This window comes from Lissotriton helveticus, chromosome 4_1 (genome assembly GCF_964261635.1).
Source record: "Lissotriton helveticus chromosome 4_1, aLisHel1.1, whole genome shotgun sequence".
Lineage (NCBI taxonomy): Eukaryota > Metazoa > Chordata > Amphibia > Caudata > Salamandridae > Lissotriton > Lissotriton helveticus.
The window spans coordinates 1,505,189,602-1,505,209,578 of NC_136063.1; the positions used below are offsets into that span (position 1 = coordinate 1,505,189,602).

At 45.7% G+C, this 19,977-nt stretch overlaps 1 protein-coding gene across 1 annotated transcript in view; it reads left to right on the forward strand.

The window, feature by feature from the left end:
• Positions 1 to 19,977, forward strand: part of ABCA13 (ATP binding cassette subfamily A member 13) — a 2,470,580-nt gene that overhangs the window by 1,281,176 nt on the left and 1,169,427 nt on the right. Inside the window, exon 34 of the mRNA XM_078686273.1 lies at positions 7,047 to 7,146. Within this exon, the coding sequence (XP_078542399.1) occupies positions 7,047 to 7,146 (100 nt within the window). The remainder of the gene's footprint in view (positions 1 to 7,046; positions 7,147 to 19,977) is intronic.

Sequence of the window (19,977 nt, forward strand, 5' to 3'; positions counted from 1 at the left end):
TCATTCTTCATGGTGGATATGGTTTTCTTGACTGCTTCCTAATAAGTACAATTCGCTAACAAGATTCCAAGTTCATCAATTATAGCAGTGCAGCTCCTAATGCCCAGAAAAAATGGTACGTACCACAACTGTATATGAAGCTCTTGTTGGTGGTACCCTTTATAGGGAATAATCTTCGATAATAGAAAAGTATAATTTAAACAGATGATTATGTAATTCAGATGGGGTTCTGGAGGTCTTGTGTTCAATAGTTGTGTTGTGTAGATATGCTACAACACACACTATTTTTGTTTGAGTTCCTTGTTTGGCACAGTAACAGTTGGGGCTTGGAGCCAGCTCTATGATGTCCGGGTCCAGGAAGATCTGTAGCTCCTCATCTACTTGATATTGTAGGTGTGCAGAAACCCATTTGTGAATATGGGCTACCAAACGGACAGGAGCATTGTCTGGGTGCCTTTGGGCTTTCCTTGACCCGAGAATCCATTGGATGGCTCGGGGAGGATATGTTCAAAGTCATTGCTAAGGCGAAATGGGACTTGAGCTTCGCTGCACAGCACATGGATGTCCTCCTGCAATGTTGTGGTATCTTAGGTGAGAGTTTATTTACCTTTCTCCAAGTTCTTGGCAGTGTGTTTGGCACCCAACCATAACACGTCAACAATTTATGGCAAGAGGTTTGGTTGTGCTTCCATCATGCCATACTTAGAGACACACATTACAGGTGGTTCTGCTGTCTAGCACTAATGAAGCAAATTGTTAATCGACTTGAAGTTGAATAGAGATCATCTTTTTAATATTCCTCTCTCTGGTCCAGAGGGTATGTCTGTTCATTGTCGTTTTTGATTGGATTAGCAGGGTGTTCAGTCATAAGTGTAACCATATGCTCCCCCAGCGTTCGAGTAGTCGTTAGATGAGGAGTGCTGTCTTGTATACATTTTACAGGCATACCGGCTGGATCTCTACTTTTCCCTTTCAGGCAGTGTGCTTTTGTCTCTATGTGTTTTTTTGTTCACTTACATACACTAGGGACGTGGTTTTCTTTATTCCAGTTGTGACATATTTGCTTCATGGCTGGGCATGACCCCACATGTAGGAATGCAAGACAGCACCGGTAACATAGGTTGTTACCTCAAGTTTATGTTGGGAGTTTCTAGTCTTTGTAATTAACACCCACAGCAATCTGGAAGCTTGTTCAGTTTTCTTGTACATCCCACTTCCATTTTGGTTACAGTGGCCTATGCTCAGACTGCAGATAGAAACATCTGTAGTATCTTTGGCAATCATACGGGCTATTTCAGCAGCTTTATGTGAAACATAATGGGATTGCATCATTTGATGGCCCACAGTTAAATGAATTATCCACTACTGAACTTGCAAAAATTACAAATTGTGACTATCTTCAGCAGGTGCATCCCAAAAATATCTGATGATTGCAGTATTGAAAAGCTGTGCTGATTCTATAGCGTTAGAAAACTATTTTGCTCTGTGGAGGAAACTTATAATTCAGACATTTCCGCAATCCTTCATAAGACTTACATTTCTTTCTGGGGGGGAAAGTAATGAATGGATCTTTGACATCATCTCCCACAAGGTTAATGAGAAGATTTAGATTAGAACTTGCTCATCAGTGTGTTTCTTGCATGTGGCCTGCACATAGTGTTCATATCTTCTATAAAACGTCTTCCCACTGCTGTCCAAAATCCTGGAATCAGATATGTTGAAATGTAGTGTTCATCGGACTATGGAGCAGGTGGTGCTGTCATCTTCACTATCAGGGTGACTAACTGGCATGGGCGCATATTCAGGGCGGTGAGTGTAAAAATTTAAGACAAAGGGTCAAAATTCAGGACAAAACTTCAGGACAAAGGGTCAAAATTCAAGACAAAAATTCAGGACAGAAAGTCAAAATTCAGGACAAAAATTCCAGACAAAAGTTTTGTTTTACCGACATGTCAGAAGAGGTCATGCAATAGTTTATAATTAAGTAAATAGATAACCAACATAAACTGTTCCTCGGTGTTGGATTAAAAATAAAATCAAACAGTCCTGAGTTTACAGAGCAAGTACTAACATCTACAGAGCTCCGAAACTTGATGTGCTGTCAACGTCGAAACCCCAGAGATTTTTAATTGCTGCCCTATAACCCGGGGAACTTTTGTACATTCCTCTGTATTATTGCCCTATAACCATCTCATAAGGAGACAGGCCTTTCTGTGTCTCCAAAGTAGCATGGTAAAGGAGTGCTGCATGCCGAAAAACAGGTCCTGGCACTGGCAGCAGGGAAGGAGCCACACCCCTGTGAATTAATGTACTTGATTTAGTCGAGCTCTCAGTGAACAACATTGGCAAACTACACAAGGCCTCAAGTTCCCCACAGTACTCTGATTGGGGAAAGCTCCTCTGCTACCGTCTACTGGCTCCAAGTGAGACACTCACCTCCAAGGCACTCACTTGCCTGCACATGTTATGTTAAAGGCAGACGGCCCATTGTCTTTCTAAATGTGATAATCAGCTGCAGGCAGAAAGACAATAGGCCTGCCCACAACCAGTGTGAGGTCGGGGAGGGCCTGCTGCATCCTGTGGAGTTAAAAAGAACAGTTCTAGCTGCCCGATTGTGAGAAGCGTTAACTCCTGGGACTTCTTGCTGGGGTGAAGGGGGGGGCGGGGGGGGGGGACAGCACAGATTGCTTAAATGCCCAGAATTACAGACAAAATGCAGCCGTAAAGGGAATGATGACGGACAACAGACAGGACACCAAAATGACGGACGGTCCATGAAATTTACAGACGGTTGGAAACCCTTTTCACTATGCCAATGGGGTATACCTCTTGCACACAAGCAGAGATGAGCTCTGATGTTACTGTCCCCTTTAGCAGAAAAACGTGCTCATAGATACCTGTTGGAATGTGGGTGCTACATGCAACAGAGTAGGCTGTTTTTAAATATCTTTATTTTGTCACTTGATGCTTGCAGTGTGCAAGACAAGTATCAGGCACATGTTGATGCTAAGTGCTGAAGTACACTTTACTTGGTCCAGGGCTTGTGTAACCCTGTTATGGCTTCCTTATAAGGCTGAACTCTAGGACACCTGATCATGGCACTGCTACTTCAACCATGCAAGATGAGCGAGTCCCAGTGAGAAGAACCTGGAGCCAGTGTTTGGCTTCTCTCCCCCTAACATGTCCCCAGCTATCTACTGTCCCTTTTCGCCTCTGATTTTTCCCTCTCCTCTGCCGTCACTCCCTCGTGACAGGGCCGAGATACTTCCGCCGCCCCGTGACATTCTTAACGAGGGTGTGACACCGTGTGACCAATCAGATAACACGTCCTTATCTACTGGTGATGGGGTATTGCTGTACATACGACAATTACTGTTTTGTGCTACTTTTCAGTTGCGGTTGAATTTCTAATTATGTTTTGCCGTTTTAAGCACTGGAAATCCCATTTCAGCAAAACTAATCCTGTTTACGACACAGATAACCACTTCACTCCCTCCTGGAAACCAGAGTGAATCAAATTGAATGTAATTGGATATAGTCACGTTTTCTTTTGTGATGCTTTGTTATTAAAGTGATCGTGCCCGGTCGAATCAGCTTAGCTGCCAGTTTGACATGTGCACCCCGCCTCTGCTGACCCACTTTCTGAGGCTACAGCCCTGCAGACTGTCCACTGCAGAGACTGCCCCGTTTTGTAGTTGGAGCTGATCCGTCCAGGAACCGTCTAGACTCGGGACCTGACTGGCTGGCATTAATCAAAAAATATACACGTCCCAGCACTTCATATGCTTTTGTCTTGATTGGGATTCAGACCTCAGTAGCCCTCGTCAACGTGCCCCAGCCCCTTTACTCGGATCGGAGGCTGAGTGGCACATTCTGGATAAGGCAAGGCTTGCAGAGAAAGTGATTTTATAATTTTTTTTTAAAGAGATCAATCAAGTTTATAGGATCTGTGAAAACTTTCCTTAAAGCACAACTGAGTTGTAAAATGGATTATGGAAAAACGGAGGAAAATGTGCACCCTCTTTATTACATTAAAGCATATTTTTACAGTCATGATGTGTTATGTGTATTAGGCGCTGAAGTCCATGGATTGGTTCAGCTGTGGCTTTTGGCTGAATTTACGTAGCAGAATTAATGACAGTCTTGTTGATTTCAGTTAAGGGCAAAGATTAGCGGAATTGAGAGTAGGCCGTTGTCAACCGCCCCCTTTTCATCACTTTCATCATCGAATCATGGGGCCTCATTTATGAGAAATGACGCATCGCTGCGTGAAAGCAGCGATGCGTCACGTCTCAGTGTGCACTCCTTGCGACATTCCTGATGCGTCATATTTAATGTATGATGCATCATGTCACAAGGAGTTACAGATACGTCAGTATTTCTGACGTATCTGTAAGCGCAAAAGTGACGCATTGCTGGAGTGTGTCACAAAAGTGACGCAACTCCAGCAATGCGTCCTTTCACATGGGGCAAGCCCCATGTGAAAGGGTCTGCGTCAGTCTTACGCCTGCTGTGAGGCAGGTGCAAGATTTTGACGCAACGGCATCCTAAAAGTGACGCAGTGAAATCACATCGATTTCACTGCGTCACTTCTACGACCCTTCCTTGCGTCAATACGCCCCCTTGCATACATTATACCTGGCGCAGGTATAATGTGGCGCAGGGGTTTACAAAGTGACGCATCTACCTAGATGCGTCACTTTGTAAATATGGCGCAACAAGGCGCATTTTTTACGCCACTGGTGCGTCACAAAAAGTGACGCACCGGCGGCGTAAAAGTGACGCACATCCTCATAAATCAGGCCCATGGTTTTGCACTTTGCGCTTTGAGACTTGTAGTGAGGTGCTTGTATCGTACATAGCAAAAACGGTTGTTGGCAAAAAAGTCAGGTCTGGTTGAAGGTGAAATTAAGAAACTAAACAATGAGGATCTAGTACAAAATTGTGACATCCATTCATTTTCGCCTTTTTGAATAATTTTTAAAACACTATAAGCATTGTGTACTGTTAAGCTCGCAGTTTTGTGTAGATAAAGGAATAGAGATCCCTTCTCACTGTTCATTCATAGTTCGAGGGGCAATTGTAGCCACGGTCATTCAGGTAAGAGCGGTGGGCGGTGCAGCCGGGTTGAGGGAGATTCGACAGACGACCACGAGGGAAAATTAAATAAATAATGTCTGTCAAAATCACTCCCCCCCCACCGGGCCCCACTGCCCACCACTCTTACCTGCACGGGCCGCGGCCGGGCAATTGGTGAATTGGTGCAACTCCACAGCCTCCACAGTTATAGCCACCTCTTCTGTTAGTGCCTGTCTTTCAGCACCACGTCTGGCAACCCCCTTTTGAGCTTCGCGCTGTTAGCAGCATGACAAAGTTTAAAAAGAGGTTGAAAACTTGACTCTTTGTCCAGGTGTGAAACGACTAGATTTACTTTCCTTTCTGACCTGTGCTTGGCGCCGGGACACTCTTCGGAGTATCAAGCCACTTCATCATCATCATGCCCTTCATCCTTCCATCTACCCTGTTACATTTCCTCAGGGTGAGCTCTGCCACCCCCGCACAACGCTCCTAAAGCTCCAGACGCTCTTGAACCAACACCACCATCCACCACCTAATACAGCCCATCAGCCAACATACTGTGAGGTTGTCTCAGCTGCTTTCCCTTTGCGGAACAATCCACCCTTCATCGCGGGGACGTCCTGCGACTGGAAAGCAGCTCAGTTGGTGCAGTCTTTGGGCCTGGAAATGTAATTTTCTGGTGGGTCTGAAAGGTCTGAAAACTTCTCTATCCTTCCCTGAGGCAGAGATTCTGACTTTACTCATCTCCATAGGTGAAGGTTTTTCCTCCGCACATTTTTAGCTAGTGCAAGCTTTTTTTGTAAAAAAGCCACTGGAAACAACTACTTGGAAATATCTCTGACACATTGTTTAGGTCATCTTACCTGTAGGTGGAGTTGTGTAAAGACAAAAAACAGCAACCAAAGTACAGAAGTTGTGAACTTAGGACAACTCATCAGGTGGAATTTCAATTACACACCACATCCTTTTGAAGATACTTAATTTAGAGGAATAATTGATTTGGGCCATAACAGGCTGGACGAGGGGAAGGTCTGGGCGACCTTGTAAGCTTGTTTGTTTTTCTTCATTAGGCTATCAGCTTCTTTTCTCATCTAGACGGGTACATTACCTCCAGGGCCGGATTAAGACCTTTGGTGTCTCTAAGCGCTAAAAAGATTTTGGTGCCCTCATATATCTAATTCAAAATATAAACAATATTAAGCTTAAAAAAAAAGTCACGTTTCGAAATTAAACAAAACTTACAGTAGGATGGAAAAACGTATTTTTGTATACCTCCACTTTATTTATAGTTCAGCTGCACCATTTGCAGTTTTGCATTATATGGTCTACTGTAAATCAGGCAATGGAAAATTACTGTTGCGCCCCCTTCCCTTGATGCCCTAAGAGCCTGCTTATCTTGCTTAGTAGTTAATCGAGGCCTGATTACATCAGCTCATTGCCAGGGCGGTGATTGATTTTGAGGATTCGTAGCATACATGAAACATTTAAGAAGGTTTTGCAATGGTGGATGCCTCTAACCAGAGAGTGGTGCACTGAAGCCCATGATTCAGAAAGAAACATTTATCTTTATTATTCCGGTTGCTATTGAGAACCCTAAAAGACACACTTCACAATCAAATGTTAGTTCTAATGATCTCAGGTTGTCATTTGACAAAAGCGAGGTTTTCTCCCTGTACACTACTTTTAGCTGACATCATTTTCCATTGTGGTACTTGTTGGCCTGCGACCCTTCTAGGCTAGGCTGCTCAGCCACTTCTGATATGAACTAAGCTGTCCTTAGTGGGTGTGTCCCACTCACTACTGAAAGATCTCACTGTTGAGAAGCTCGTAGACCTGAATAGTATTGTTTGTAAAGAAGGTGGTTTCTTTTTTACAAGGACAAATGAGCACGTTTTATTCTCTATTATTCAAAGACATAATTATGTGATAATACTTAAAAATAATGTAAATATATTTTTGTTTTTCAGATATTCTTAAAACTGATCCAGCCCCCGGAGGAACAACCGCCGATACATTTGGACGTTGACCTGGAGGCCTCCCAGGGTTCGGAACCTACCTGCCACAACAGTAAGTCATCATTCCATTTGAAAGATCTGTGGGAGATGTAAGCTGTTATTTTCACCTCCTGTAGACTAATAGTAAATGTTCAGGTTAGTGTCCTTGATGAAAATTTAAAGTGCCCTTTACAGCTAACATAGCAGATCATTTGATCAGTTTTGCTGTGGTATACAGATCGGCTCGCCTCACATTCCACCCAGCCAGCACACTCTGGGGTTTCCTTTTACCTCTCTGGTCTAACTAGCATTGTAACAGTATTCTAGTGCATCTATCTCCCATATGCTCTTTTACCCTATTATATACAGGTTTATACATTATATAAATGTTGACACAAATGCCATTACAGTCTTTCTAAGCACTATCAATAACAAAAGGGGGAGAGAGAGATTTATTCGAAATGGATTTGTTCTCCCTTGACTAACACGTATAAACAAATTGAATCCACTTCTCAGAATGGAGATGTTTCCCTCCGATGGTGGGGAACACCCTTGTTGTTTGGATACCCCTCACACACCAACAGGCCCCTTGGTGTCATGCTTCATCATAGGGGTCCTCCCACCCCTCTACGGGATGCGGCGTGCTGCGACCTACGACTACGTGGGAGCACTAATAATGACTATGTGTGGTGTGTGTGAGGAATTATTTATGTGAGTGCGTGGTGGGGTTCTTGGTGAGTGATGTTTTAAAAGAACCTGGCTCATGGGCTAACAAAAAAACTTTATTGGGCCCCCGGGCTGGTGCTATTAAAATGGTGAAAAAAAGAGGTATAGTATGCAAGGCAATGTGCATCACCTCCTATGTGTGTGTGTCAGCATGTTTCGGTGTCGGAACACCTTCTTCAGGACTGGGGTACACAAATCCCCACCTTACTCACGTTTCTCTACTTTTTCAGAACTGTATCAATAAAAAAGTGAGATATAGTGCAGGTAATGTGGTGTACCTACAGACTTTAGCCGCTTAATAGCTGACCTATAGAAGAAGGGGACACATTTTTTTTTTGTGGTGGTCCACTCCTTTAAAAACCAGAGGTAACGTGACCTGTGGGTACAATCAAAAGTGTGGCTCAGATTTCTAGACATACTAGTCATATTACATGTGAAATCGTGCCTGTCGTGAAAAAAAGGAAAGGGTACAGACTAGACATACAGACACAAAACATAAATCACACACTCTAGGTATTTAGCCAGTTCAGGTAAGGTATGTTGTCACCTAGTGTTATCAAAGGGCTATCGTGGTTATACATGATGTGGAACCCTCTGAGTGCAGCCCTAAGGTGAGTACAACATACTGTTTTTCAGGGACTCCGATGCCCCATGAGCTCAAAAACGTATGGGTCGCTTGTGCTCCTTAGCTACCTGGGAGGAAAGTAAGGTTTAGAGTTTTGCCATGTACTTACATCATCGTAGGGTCATACGTGAACTCATTGGAGACAGACCTGACAGCAGTCACGCAGGATATTCCGCGCATGGGGGGAACGCCAATTCCGGTGCTCCTCTATGCCGACGATGCGGTTTTACTGGCAAGAACCCCAATTGGTCTACAGAGACTGCTTGACTCTTTAGGTAATTTTATGAATAGTCTTGACTTGTTGATTAATACCGGGAAATCCCACATAATGTCTATGGGGAGTTCAAAGAACAATGTTAAAACTTTTTACTGTGGTACTGAGGTTATTAGTAGAGTAAAGGTATTTACATATTTGGGGGTTTTATTCGATATTAGGTGTAGTTGGAACTCACAGATTACCACAAAATCTAATGCCGGGAGAAGTTCTTTGGCTGCAGTATTGGGGTTTGCCAAAAGACTAGGGGGAAAACCAACTGAGGCAATCCTGGCAATCTCTAAAGCCAAGACGGTTTCAATTGCAAGGTACGGAGCAGCAATTTGGGGATTCATCAATTCTGACCGCATTCAAATAGAGGAGTATACGTTTCTGCGGTCTCTTCTTGGTCTTCCACCATCTACAGCCACCTATTCTATTCATCTGGAGCTGGGTATGGGATACATTACAGATATAATTAAAATAGCACCTATCCTGCTCTGGATTAAGATCTGGCTGAATCCACAACTCTCCCTAAACCGAACAATTATAATGGATTGTCTTAAACTAGATTATGTGAGGGAAATTCAGTGGCTGTCCTACATTAAGAGCCTGGCTGAGAAGCTTGGCCGCCCAGAGATTTTCTCTAGACCAGATTCTCTGTGTAAAGCTGATCTAGTGTGGGCCAAGACTAACTTTATCAGACTTCGTGAAGCAGAGCGAGAGGCGGTTGAGCTAAGTAAACCCTCAGTAAGGGCCCATGTACTGGTTACCACGTCTTTAAGGCTGGCTCCCTATCTATCGGTTGTGACAAACTGTTTTCATAGATGGTTACTCACGAAACTCCGATTTAATCAAGTGTTTATGGTATTATGGGATGTGAATGGGTGGGGTAGGCCAGAGGTCAATCCCCCCTGTAAATGTGACAATCTTTCTCCCCAGGATACTGTACATTTTTTGCTTTTCTGTAGGTTGTTTTATGCGCCACGGAAACAGTTCATTACACCATTATTGAAAAAATTGAATTTTAAACAACACAAACCTGCCCTATTATTTCTCCAAATGATGGAAACGCCAGAAACTATGTACTGTGTGGCCAGTTTTTTTGCAGCTTCTGTAAGATTAAGGAGGTCCGGACTGGGTGTGTAATGCCGTAGCTACTTCCAGTTAAACAAGCTCTTGTACCTGGGAAATATGGCCTTGAAGAACAAATGTAATAGGTTCACTATCTTGAGCTTTTTACGGAAATGTATTTTTGTATACAATTGTGTAATTTTAATTCTTTTAAATGTTTTTAATTGTTTGCATTTTTGTATAGCATACTTTTATGATTTTAATTAATCGAATAAAGTGGATTTGACTGGACTTGACTTGACTATGTGTGGTGTGTGTGAGGAATTATTTATGTGAGTGCGTGGTGGGGTTCTTGTTGAGTGATGTTTAAAAAGAACCTGGCTCATGGGCTAACAAAAAAACTTTATTGGGCCCCCGGGCTGGTGCTATTAAAATGGTGAAAAAAAAGAGGTATAGTATGCAAGGCAATGTGCATCACCTCCTATGTGTGTGTGTGTCAGCATGTTTCGGTGTCGGCACACCTTCTTCAGGACTGGGGTACACAAATCCCCACCTTACTCACGTTTCTCTACTTTTTCAGAACTGTATCAGTAAAAAAGTGAGATATAGTGCAGGTAATGTGGTGTACCTACAGACTTTAGCCGCTTAATAGCTGACCTATAGAAGAAGGGGACACATTTTTTTTTTGTGGTGGTCCACTCCTTTAAAAACCAGAGGTAACGTGACCTGTGGGTACAATCAAAAGTGTGGCTCGGATTTCTAGACATACTAGTCATATTACATGTGAAATTGTGCCTGTCGTGAAAAAAAGGAAAGGGTACAGACTAGACATACAGACACAAAACATAAATCACACACTCTAGGTATTTAGCCAGTTCAGGTAAGGTATGTTGTCACCTAGTGTTATCAAAGGGCTAACGTGGTTATACATGATGTGGAACCCTCTGAGTGCAGCCCTAAGGTGAGTACAACATACTGTTTTTCAGGGACTCCGATGCCCCATGAGCTCAAAAACGTAGGGGTCGCTTGTGCTCCTTAGCTACCTGGGAGGAAAGTAATGTTTAGAGTTTTACCATGTACTTACATCATCGTAGGGTCGGTAGTTCTTAAAGCGGTCGTTATACTCATGAGTTCAGCGAGCGAATGCCTCCTGACTATCCCCTACCCGGCTCCGGTGAAAAGTGCCTTGTGGGAGGCTGGTATCTTTCTATACTGCTCTTGACTGGAAACTGATTGAATAATTGGCGACTTTAAGTCCGGATATCCCATGTATGGGTGTTCTGGTAGTGTTGGTTCCTTAGTGTCGGATGCCGCAAAAAGTGAGTGCTGCGCATGCGTGCCGAGTCTACGCTCTTGGTGCATGCGTGTTACTGCCTCTGTATGTTTTCCATCTCCAAGACTGCACATGCGTACTAACAATCAGTTCCCGTGCTGCTCCTGTTCCCTTTCTGATGTGGCCAGTGTTTCGTCGGCACATGATGCCGAGGGAGAACAACATTAATTTATCGCCAGTGATAAAAATAAGGGGGCCATTGCCCATTTGGTGACACAGTAAGAGACATTTGTTACATATCTGCAGTCTTGTTATTTTTACATGAATTGACCCCATGGAATGTCATCATTGAGGCCTCTAATGTGGGTCCCCAGGCGGAACACCCATCGTTGCTCCTTTTCAAAAAGACCCTGATCCGAAGGTAGTTGTTCGATTACTGTCCACCTGATGTCGTTCACACAGTGTTGCATTTCCAGGAAGTGTGAAGCCATCTTAGTGGTGCTTTTTTTGCAACGGATGTTGCTTTTATGCTCGTTTAGTCGTACTTTCACTGGTCTCGTGGTCATGCCTATGTACTCAAGGTTACACGGGCACGTGATCATGTAGACTACATTTCTGCTGTTACAGTTTGTTAATTTGCACTGGTACCATTTTGTTCCATTTGTGAATATCAGTTGTTTGCTTTTTCTGGTCAAATGGCAGCTCCCGCAGTTGCCACATGGAAAGTGCCCCTGAATGCCGTGTTGTGAAAGTTGTGGCTGTTGTTGAGGTTTTGGGCGAGTGTGGACTAGTATGTCCTTGAGGTTTTTTCCTCGTCTGTGAGCAAACATTGTTTTTTCAATGTCTAATGAACCACATGTCAGGACGCGCCAGTGTTTGTTGATGATTTTTGACACTTCGTTGGAATGAGGGCTGAACGTAGTCACGCAAATAGGTCTCTTGGGTTTTGTACTAGGTAAGACCCTGTTCTCCAACAGAGCCTCCCTATTGTTATTCCTGGCCCTTTTCATGGCTGCATTGATAATCTTGTCTGGATACTGTCTTTCTTGCAGTTTGGTTTTAAGATCCAATGCTTGCGACTTGTAGTTGGTAAGTTGGGTGCAGTTTCTACTCAGACGGAGGAATTGTCTGTACGGTAGGTTCATCTGCAGATGGCGGGGGTGGAAACTGACATATCTGAGTAAGCAGTTTCTTGCTGTTGGTTTGAAGTGGGTCATTGTTTCCAACCTTCCTTCCTGGTGGTATATGTTGAGGTCTAGAAAAACCAGTATTTCATTGGATACTGAGTGTGTGAACTTGAGATAACGGTTCTGCGTATTAAGCCACTCCATGAAATCTGTAACAGTCTGGTGATTCCCTTGCCAGATCACAAACACATCATCGATGTATCTCTTCCAGGTTAGTATGTGTTGTCTGTGGGGGTTGTTGATGTGGAGGATTTTGTTTGTTTCCATGTGATGGACATATAGTCCTGCCAGGCACGGCGCAAAGGTGCTTCCCATGCTGGTACCGTGGCTCTGCTGGTAGATGATGTTATCAAATTCAAAGAAGTTTTTGGTTGGGGCCAGTGCGATGCACTCCAGTACCACTACTCTTGGTGTTTGGTATTTCCAGTTTGTGCTGTGCAAAACTTCCTCCATTATTACTAGTGTTTCGTCGTGGGGGAGACTCATATAGAGGCTTTCCACGTCAAGACTTAGTAGTAATTGGCTCTGTGGATCAATGGTCAGATCTTTCAATAGTTGTAAAACTGATTTGGTGTCTTTGAGGTAGGTGTCTGTCCCTTGCACCAGAGGGCGGTGAAAGGGGTCCGAGAATTTTGAAAGGGGTTCTAGGATGGAACCTATGCCAGAGACGATTGGCCTACCCAGTGGGTTGTCCAGGTTCTTGTATATCTTTGGGATACTATAGAAATATGGTGTCCTCTGTGTCTTTTGTCTTAGGAATTCTGCTTCCTTTTTCGATAGCCAATTGTGTGCCAAGGCTTCTTCTACCATGCCCCTGATAGTGATTCTTAGGGACTCCGTCGGGTCCTCCGATAGTGTGGTGTAATTTCGTCTGTCCGACAACAATCTCAAACATTCATGTTTGTATGCTGTCGTTGTTTGGACCACAATCGCTCCCCCTTTATCGGCAGGTTTTATCGTGATGTCTTGGTTGTTGGTCAGTTCGCGAATGGTCTCTTGTTCTACTCAGCTTGTGTTGTGAAAGACCGTGCGTGTGGATGAGTGAAGTTCCTTTATTTAACTCATTACTACCTTTTCGAAAGCCAGGACCTCGATGGGTAATGAGGCGTCTGGTGGTGTGAAGGTGGACTTGGGTTTCAGGCATGTGTCTGTTTCAGAATTGCTTTCTTTATCTTTAAAGAAGACTTGCAATTTAATTTTTCGTACGAATTCCTGCATCTCGGTGTGGAGTTTGAAAGAATCGAGTTTGTTCGTCGGAACAAAGCCTAGGCCTTTGTTTAGTACGGCCCTTTGGGTAGTAGTCAGTTCTCACGGTGTGATGTTTACAACTAAGTCCCCCTTCGGCTGGTTGATGCGTTGTTCGGGGGGGCTCCCGTCATGCTCCTTGTGTTCATTCTGGGATCCCCCTGGTTGGGGTCCTGCCACATAATCGTGTTGCCTTTTCTGTTCCGACCTCTGCGGGGTCCCTGGCGTGATCCTAAAAAAGGCTGGTTGTTGTAGAAGTTAAGATCGAGCTCTGTGCCCCATTGTTGGTACAACGGACCTGTAGGTGGTGGTCCATAGTGGTATGGTGTGAAAGGGGTAGGTCCTGTGTACTGGGGGTAGTAGGGTTGTGGTTGATATCCTCGCCACCCTCTTTGTCTTGGGAATTGTTGTCCCTGTCGCCTCTGGTTTCCCCTTTGTCTTGGATTACTGCTCGGGCTGGAACCAGATGAACCACAGTCCGAACCATCGCTCTCATTATCGCTGTTTATGTTTCTTGACACGTAATCGTCTTTTGTGTATGGATATGCAGTCTCAGGAGTAAACCTGTCTTTATCTTTACTTAGTTTTTTGAATTTGCTTTGTTTCAGTGTGGCTTCAAAACCTGCCATCTGTTGATTTAGTTCTTCAAGTCTTTTCTTGAGTTCTGCAGGTTTCTGGTATGTCTTTAATTGTACCTCGATTTTTTGTATGTCCACCTTTAGTTCTTGTGTGATCCTGGTGGCAGTTTTTACTATTAGCACCAACCAGTCTCGTGTACAATGCCACGAAATCAGTGACCATTCTTTTTTGAAGAGTTTGTCATTCTGAAAAATGAACGGTTCGTTTTTGACCAAGAGCCCTTGAGGTGCTATCTTATTTCGCAGGTACTCTGTCATTAGCAAGCCATGAAGTGCTGCTTTGATTTGTGTTTTTCTCAGGTTCATTAGTTCATCCTAGTCAGCTACACTGGGTCCTGGTTCTGTGCTGCTGAGACCTTCGAATGGGTTGATTGTCGTCAGAATCTGGTCTACTTCGTCCTCCCCGAAGGTCAGTCCGTGTTCTGTCTCCATCGTATGTGTAGATAGGTGTGTGTTTATGTGTATTGTGCTGTGAGTGTCTGTATCTAAAAATGGGATAGGGGAGCTCCCGCAGCTGCGCGCTGCCTATATACTATCAATGACAAAAACGGGAGAGAGAGATTTATTCGAAATGGATTTGTTCTCCCTTGACTAACACGTATAAACAAATTGAATCCACTTCTCAGAATGGAGATGTTTCCCTCTGATGGTGGGGAACACCCTTGTTGTTTGGATACCCCTCATACACCAACAGGCCCCTTGGTGTCATGCTTCATCATAGGGGTCCTCGCACCCCTCTACGGGATGCGGCGTGCTGCGACCTACGACTACGTGGGAGCACTAATAATGACTATGTGTGGTGTGTGTGAGGAATTATTTATGTGAGTGCGTGGTGGGGTTCTTGGTGAGTGATGTTTAAAAAGAACCTGGCTCGTGGGGTAACAAAAAAACTTTATTGGGCCCCTCGGCTGGTGCTATTAAAATGGTGAAAAAAAGAGGTATAGTATGCAAGGCAATGGGCATCACCTCCTATGTGTGTGTGTCAACATGTTTCGGTGTCGGAACACCTTCTTCAGGACTGGGGTAAACAAATCCCCACCTTAGTCACGTTTCTCTACTTTTTCAGAACTGTATCAATAAAAAAGTGAGATATAGTGCAGGTAATTCGGTGTACCTACAGACTTTAGCCGCTTAATAGCTGACCTATAGAAGAAGGGGACAACATTTTTTTTTGTGGTGGTACACTCCTTTAAAAACCAGAGGTAACGTGACCTGTGGGTACAATAAAAAGTGTGGCTCGGATTTCTAGACATACTAGTCATACTACATGTGAAATCGTGCCTGTCGTGAAAAAAAGGAAAAGGTACAGACTTGACATACAGACACAAAACATAAATCACGCACTCTAGGTATTTAGCCAGTTCAGGTAAGGTATGTTGTCACCAAGTGTTATCAAAGGGCTAACGTGGTTATACATGATGTGGAACCCACTGAGTGCAGCCCTAAAGTGAGTACAACATACTGTTTTTCAGGGACTCCGATGCCCCATGAGCTCAAAAACGTAGGGGTCGCTCGTGCTCCTTAGCTACCTGGGAGGAATTAAGGTTTAGAAGAAGACAAGATGGCAAGAAGACAAGATGGCCGCTGAAACACCGATCTCGGCTACACCGACAAAATAACCTCCAGTAAGCTACCATCACGCCACCGCTACACCGCCGCACAACCGGGAATAAGAAATCGGAACCACCCAGCTACACGAAGTTACAACTCTGACCCTCTGGAACACCCGGAAAGTGGAGAAATAGCCACCAACTACGGGGCGACCCCGCAAACAGAGATGCAACTCTGCAACCTAGCCCACAGACACAACTAAGGAAAGCACTTACCGGACCCCCGGCAGGTACAGCCTGATACGTGAGTAGATGAGGGGATAAGCCACATGTGAGACCAGCGGAACCGAACAGACCTCACAGACAATCGGCACCTCCAGACACAACTCACGACGTCAGGACATCCTCCGGACCCACTGGCGAAGTGACTGCTTCACAGAGAGAAGCGACCGCACATATCAAAGATCAGCAACAAGAAATAATTGCGGACACGAAGGATTCCCCTCCAGCCTGTCCCCAAGATGGCGCCCAAGTTGCGACTCTGCGCCGGAAACTGCCCCGTTATCCCCTAACTCCCTACCTGCCAAGGAGAGAACGAGAGGGACAAAGTTGTCGTTCACCCACCACGGGATCCACGGGGCCATCAACTGTGGTTGTACTCCAAGGGACACAGCTTGCGAACAGAAGAACCCGCAGAAACGAGGTCCCTGCTGATCACCCGCCTGCCTGCCCCCAAGATGGCGCGCAACATGAGGAATCTCGTCCCGGAAAATGCCCAGTAACTCTCTCCACCACGACACAACAAAAGGGGCAAGAGCCTCCACTCAACAGCAATAGCTCACAGAAGAGAAGATCAGGAAATAAGGAGAGGATCCTACGTGGAACCGGACGAGCACAATCCTGCCTGCCCCCAAGATGGCGCCTAAGTTGGGACATCGCACCAGAAACCTTCACGCAAGCAGCCCGATTTGCCCGGAAGATTGAAGGGATTAATGCCTACGTCCTCCCCCCACTGGCCCAAAAAAAAGGAATAATCAAGGCAACTGCTTACCTTTGCTCACAATCTGTAGACTGAGGAAACCGTTGGGACGAAACCCCAGCCGATCTCCCCCCTGTCTGACCGAAGACGGCGAACAACATCAGAAGGTCTTGCACCCTATCTAGACACACAGGACTATAAGAAGCTTCCGTATTGGAGAATGACCCAACGTGACCTTAAATATAGCGGCTCCATAGGTCCCAGATGAGGCCATTCAACGTCAAAAGCCGCAGGTAAGACCATTTCCTAGAGACTTCCCCCTGACTTGCCCAGACGCTCAGAAATGCAAGAAACATCACTTTTGGAGAACAATCGACCGCTACCTCTCTCGGAGCGAGCTCACAGGTCCCGATTGCTCCCTATCATTCCCCCCTTACTAAGTCACAGCGCCCTCTGGCCCCTAGTTCCCTCCCGCACCATCTGGCCCCTAGTTTACTTCTCCCTCCCCTCCCCCCAGCCACTAACACACACTCTGATTACAGACAACCTACCTCCCCACCTAGAGACTAGTGGCCTCACCAGCCAGTCCACTTCCCCCCTCCTCCCAGCCACTAACACACACTCTGATTACAGACAACCTACCTCCCCACCTGGAGATTAGTGGCCTCCCCAGCCAATCGCCCCCCACATCGCCTCACACCATGACTATCAACTCCAACCCCCTATCATCCCCCCTCATAAAACGTCATGGACCCAACTCCTTTTCCATCACCCCCCCAGCAAACCTCTCGCACAAGGCAAGAAAATCCCTTAAACACAAACTCATCAGGCAATTCCCCGAATCCCTCTTCGTAGATGTATACCACTGCCCCTCAAAAGGCCAACTAAAGATGGACCTCATCTTCCACACAGTCAGACCAGGCTATTGGATTTCAAACCTGAGAGAAAATCGCCTAATAACCAAAACTACCAAGACGATCCATAGCTACAAGCTCTCCCTCTACACCCCGAACCTCACACCCAATCATGGGATCACCTCAGTAACCATTTACTCCAATGGCACAGTCCTGATTCAAGCCAATAACGCCAACCTGGAGGCCTTTGACCGCTTATTCCCCTCCCTACTAGCAAACTCTGTCACACCGGACGCCCTCCAAGACCACCACCCCTATACGATGATCAACACCCCTACACCACCCACAAGGAGTACAGTCTCCCCTATACATCCCTCATCCATCCACAAGCCCCCAATAAGCAAGGCCACATCATCATCCACCTCCACAGTCCACTCTCCTGAAGCACTCCAGAGACGGCCCACCCCCCCCCGCAAGACCCAGAGGACAAGACGGCTACCACCAAGCCCTCCCACACCCAACCCCTTTTCTCCCTCAAGATAAATCGCCCTCCACCCCCCAAACTCCACTCTCTACCTCCCCAAACCACGACCCAAGCAATACCCCAAGCCCTATCAGACACCCAGATCAACCCTAAAACACAACACAATCAAAACAGCCCCCAAACGCAACAAGAAGGCCCACATTGCCGCCTCACCCGCATCGAAAACCAAATAGACACCATAATTCAAGGCCTAAACCTCATCCTCACCAACCTCTCGATTGGACACATCCCAAACCCCAAGAACCAGCCCTCACCACCCCCACCGATACCCCCCCACACCTTTACCCCCCCAACCAAACCAACCCACATCTCCACCCCAACACACAACCTCCCACCCTTCCCGTGGTCGGGAGACCAAACAGAGCGGAGAAAGCCATGACCTGGGAAGAGGCGCTCGAAACGGCTGCCTCTTACACCAACATCCCTACCCGGCCCACGCCCGAATCGGCTGCCTCTTACACCAACCTCACCACCCGACCCTCCCAGTCCTCTATTCCGGTAATTACCAGTCTAAGAAAAGATAATCCCCCACGCAGACCCCCTAGACCCCCGATCTTCCTCATCACCATTCCCACCGAACCTACAAAAAAAGACCCCCCCGGGACCAACTGCCTGCTCATAAACTGCAGATCGGCCACCAAACACTCCACAGAGCTAGCAGAGACCATCCTCAACCACAACACAGACATAGCATTCATCACGGAGATATGGCTCAATGACTCTTCACCACCTACCCTAAATATGCTTGTCCCACCAGGCTGCTCCATCATCAACAAAGATAGAAAGACCCATAAAAAAGGCGGAGGCGTGGCAATCATCCACAAGAACGACCTCTCGGTGGCTGAAGTTAACGCCTTTGACTACAACTCCTTTGAATGCCTGACAACTAACATCAAAACCAGCGACAACCATTTAACGCAATGCCACCTACTATATCATCCCCCAGGTAACAACGCCACATTCACGGAGCAACTTTCAAACCTGATCGCCAACTGTTCTCTCAAAGATTCCAACACCCTCATTCTGGGGGATCTTAATCTACACTGGAACAATGAGAACAATGCCACTATTAAATCCCTAAATGATCTTCTGCACTCCAACAATCTCTCCCAACACTGCACAGAAGAGACCCACTACAAAGGGGCGATCCTAGACGCCATCATTGCCCGCCATGATGCAATCTCCATCGACCACATCCTCCCGGTAGACTGGTCGGACCACCACCTAATCCTATTTCAACTTTCCCAAGGGATCCAGTCTTGTCCCCCCACCAAACCCCCCCCCCACATGGTCCAGAAACCTATCATAAATTAACACCTCAGAACTAGAAGAAAGAATAGCCTCCGCCCTACCAATCTCCACAGAAGGACTATCAGCTACCGAACTCACCTCACACTACAACACGACCACGTCCAACATCCTAAACCAACTGGCACCCCTTAAACGGAAAAAACAAAGGAACATTCCATCAAGAACTTGGTTTAACAAGGACATCAACAAGGAGAGGAGGCTGCTCGAAGCCACAGAACGACACTGGAGAAAGAACCCCTCCACCATCCACAGCAGGGAACTTAGGGAAGTACGAAGAAGGTACAAAAACCGTATCAACAACGAAAAACAAACTTCTTCTGCAATGCGCTGGACAAGGCTAAAAATAGACCCAGAGAACTCTTTGACATCATCAAAAAACAAACATCCAAGCCAATAATTGCCCTTGTACAGCCCTCCAAAACTCTATGTGACAACTTCGTCACCTTCTTCAACGATAAAATAGACAGGATCGAACTATCACTAGACACCAGCCCTCCCTTGTCGACCAGCATCATTCCAACAACTACAGAAACCACCTCCACTGACCACACCGCTAACACCTGGTCTTCCTTCGACCTTGTCCATGAAGCCGAGATCCTCAATCTAATCTCATCCTCCAAACCCTCCTCCCACAACCTCGATCCC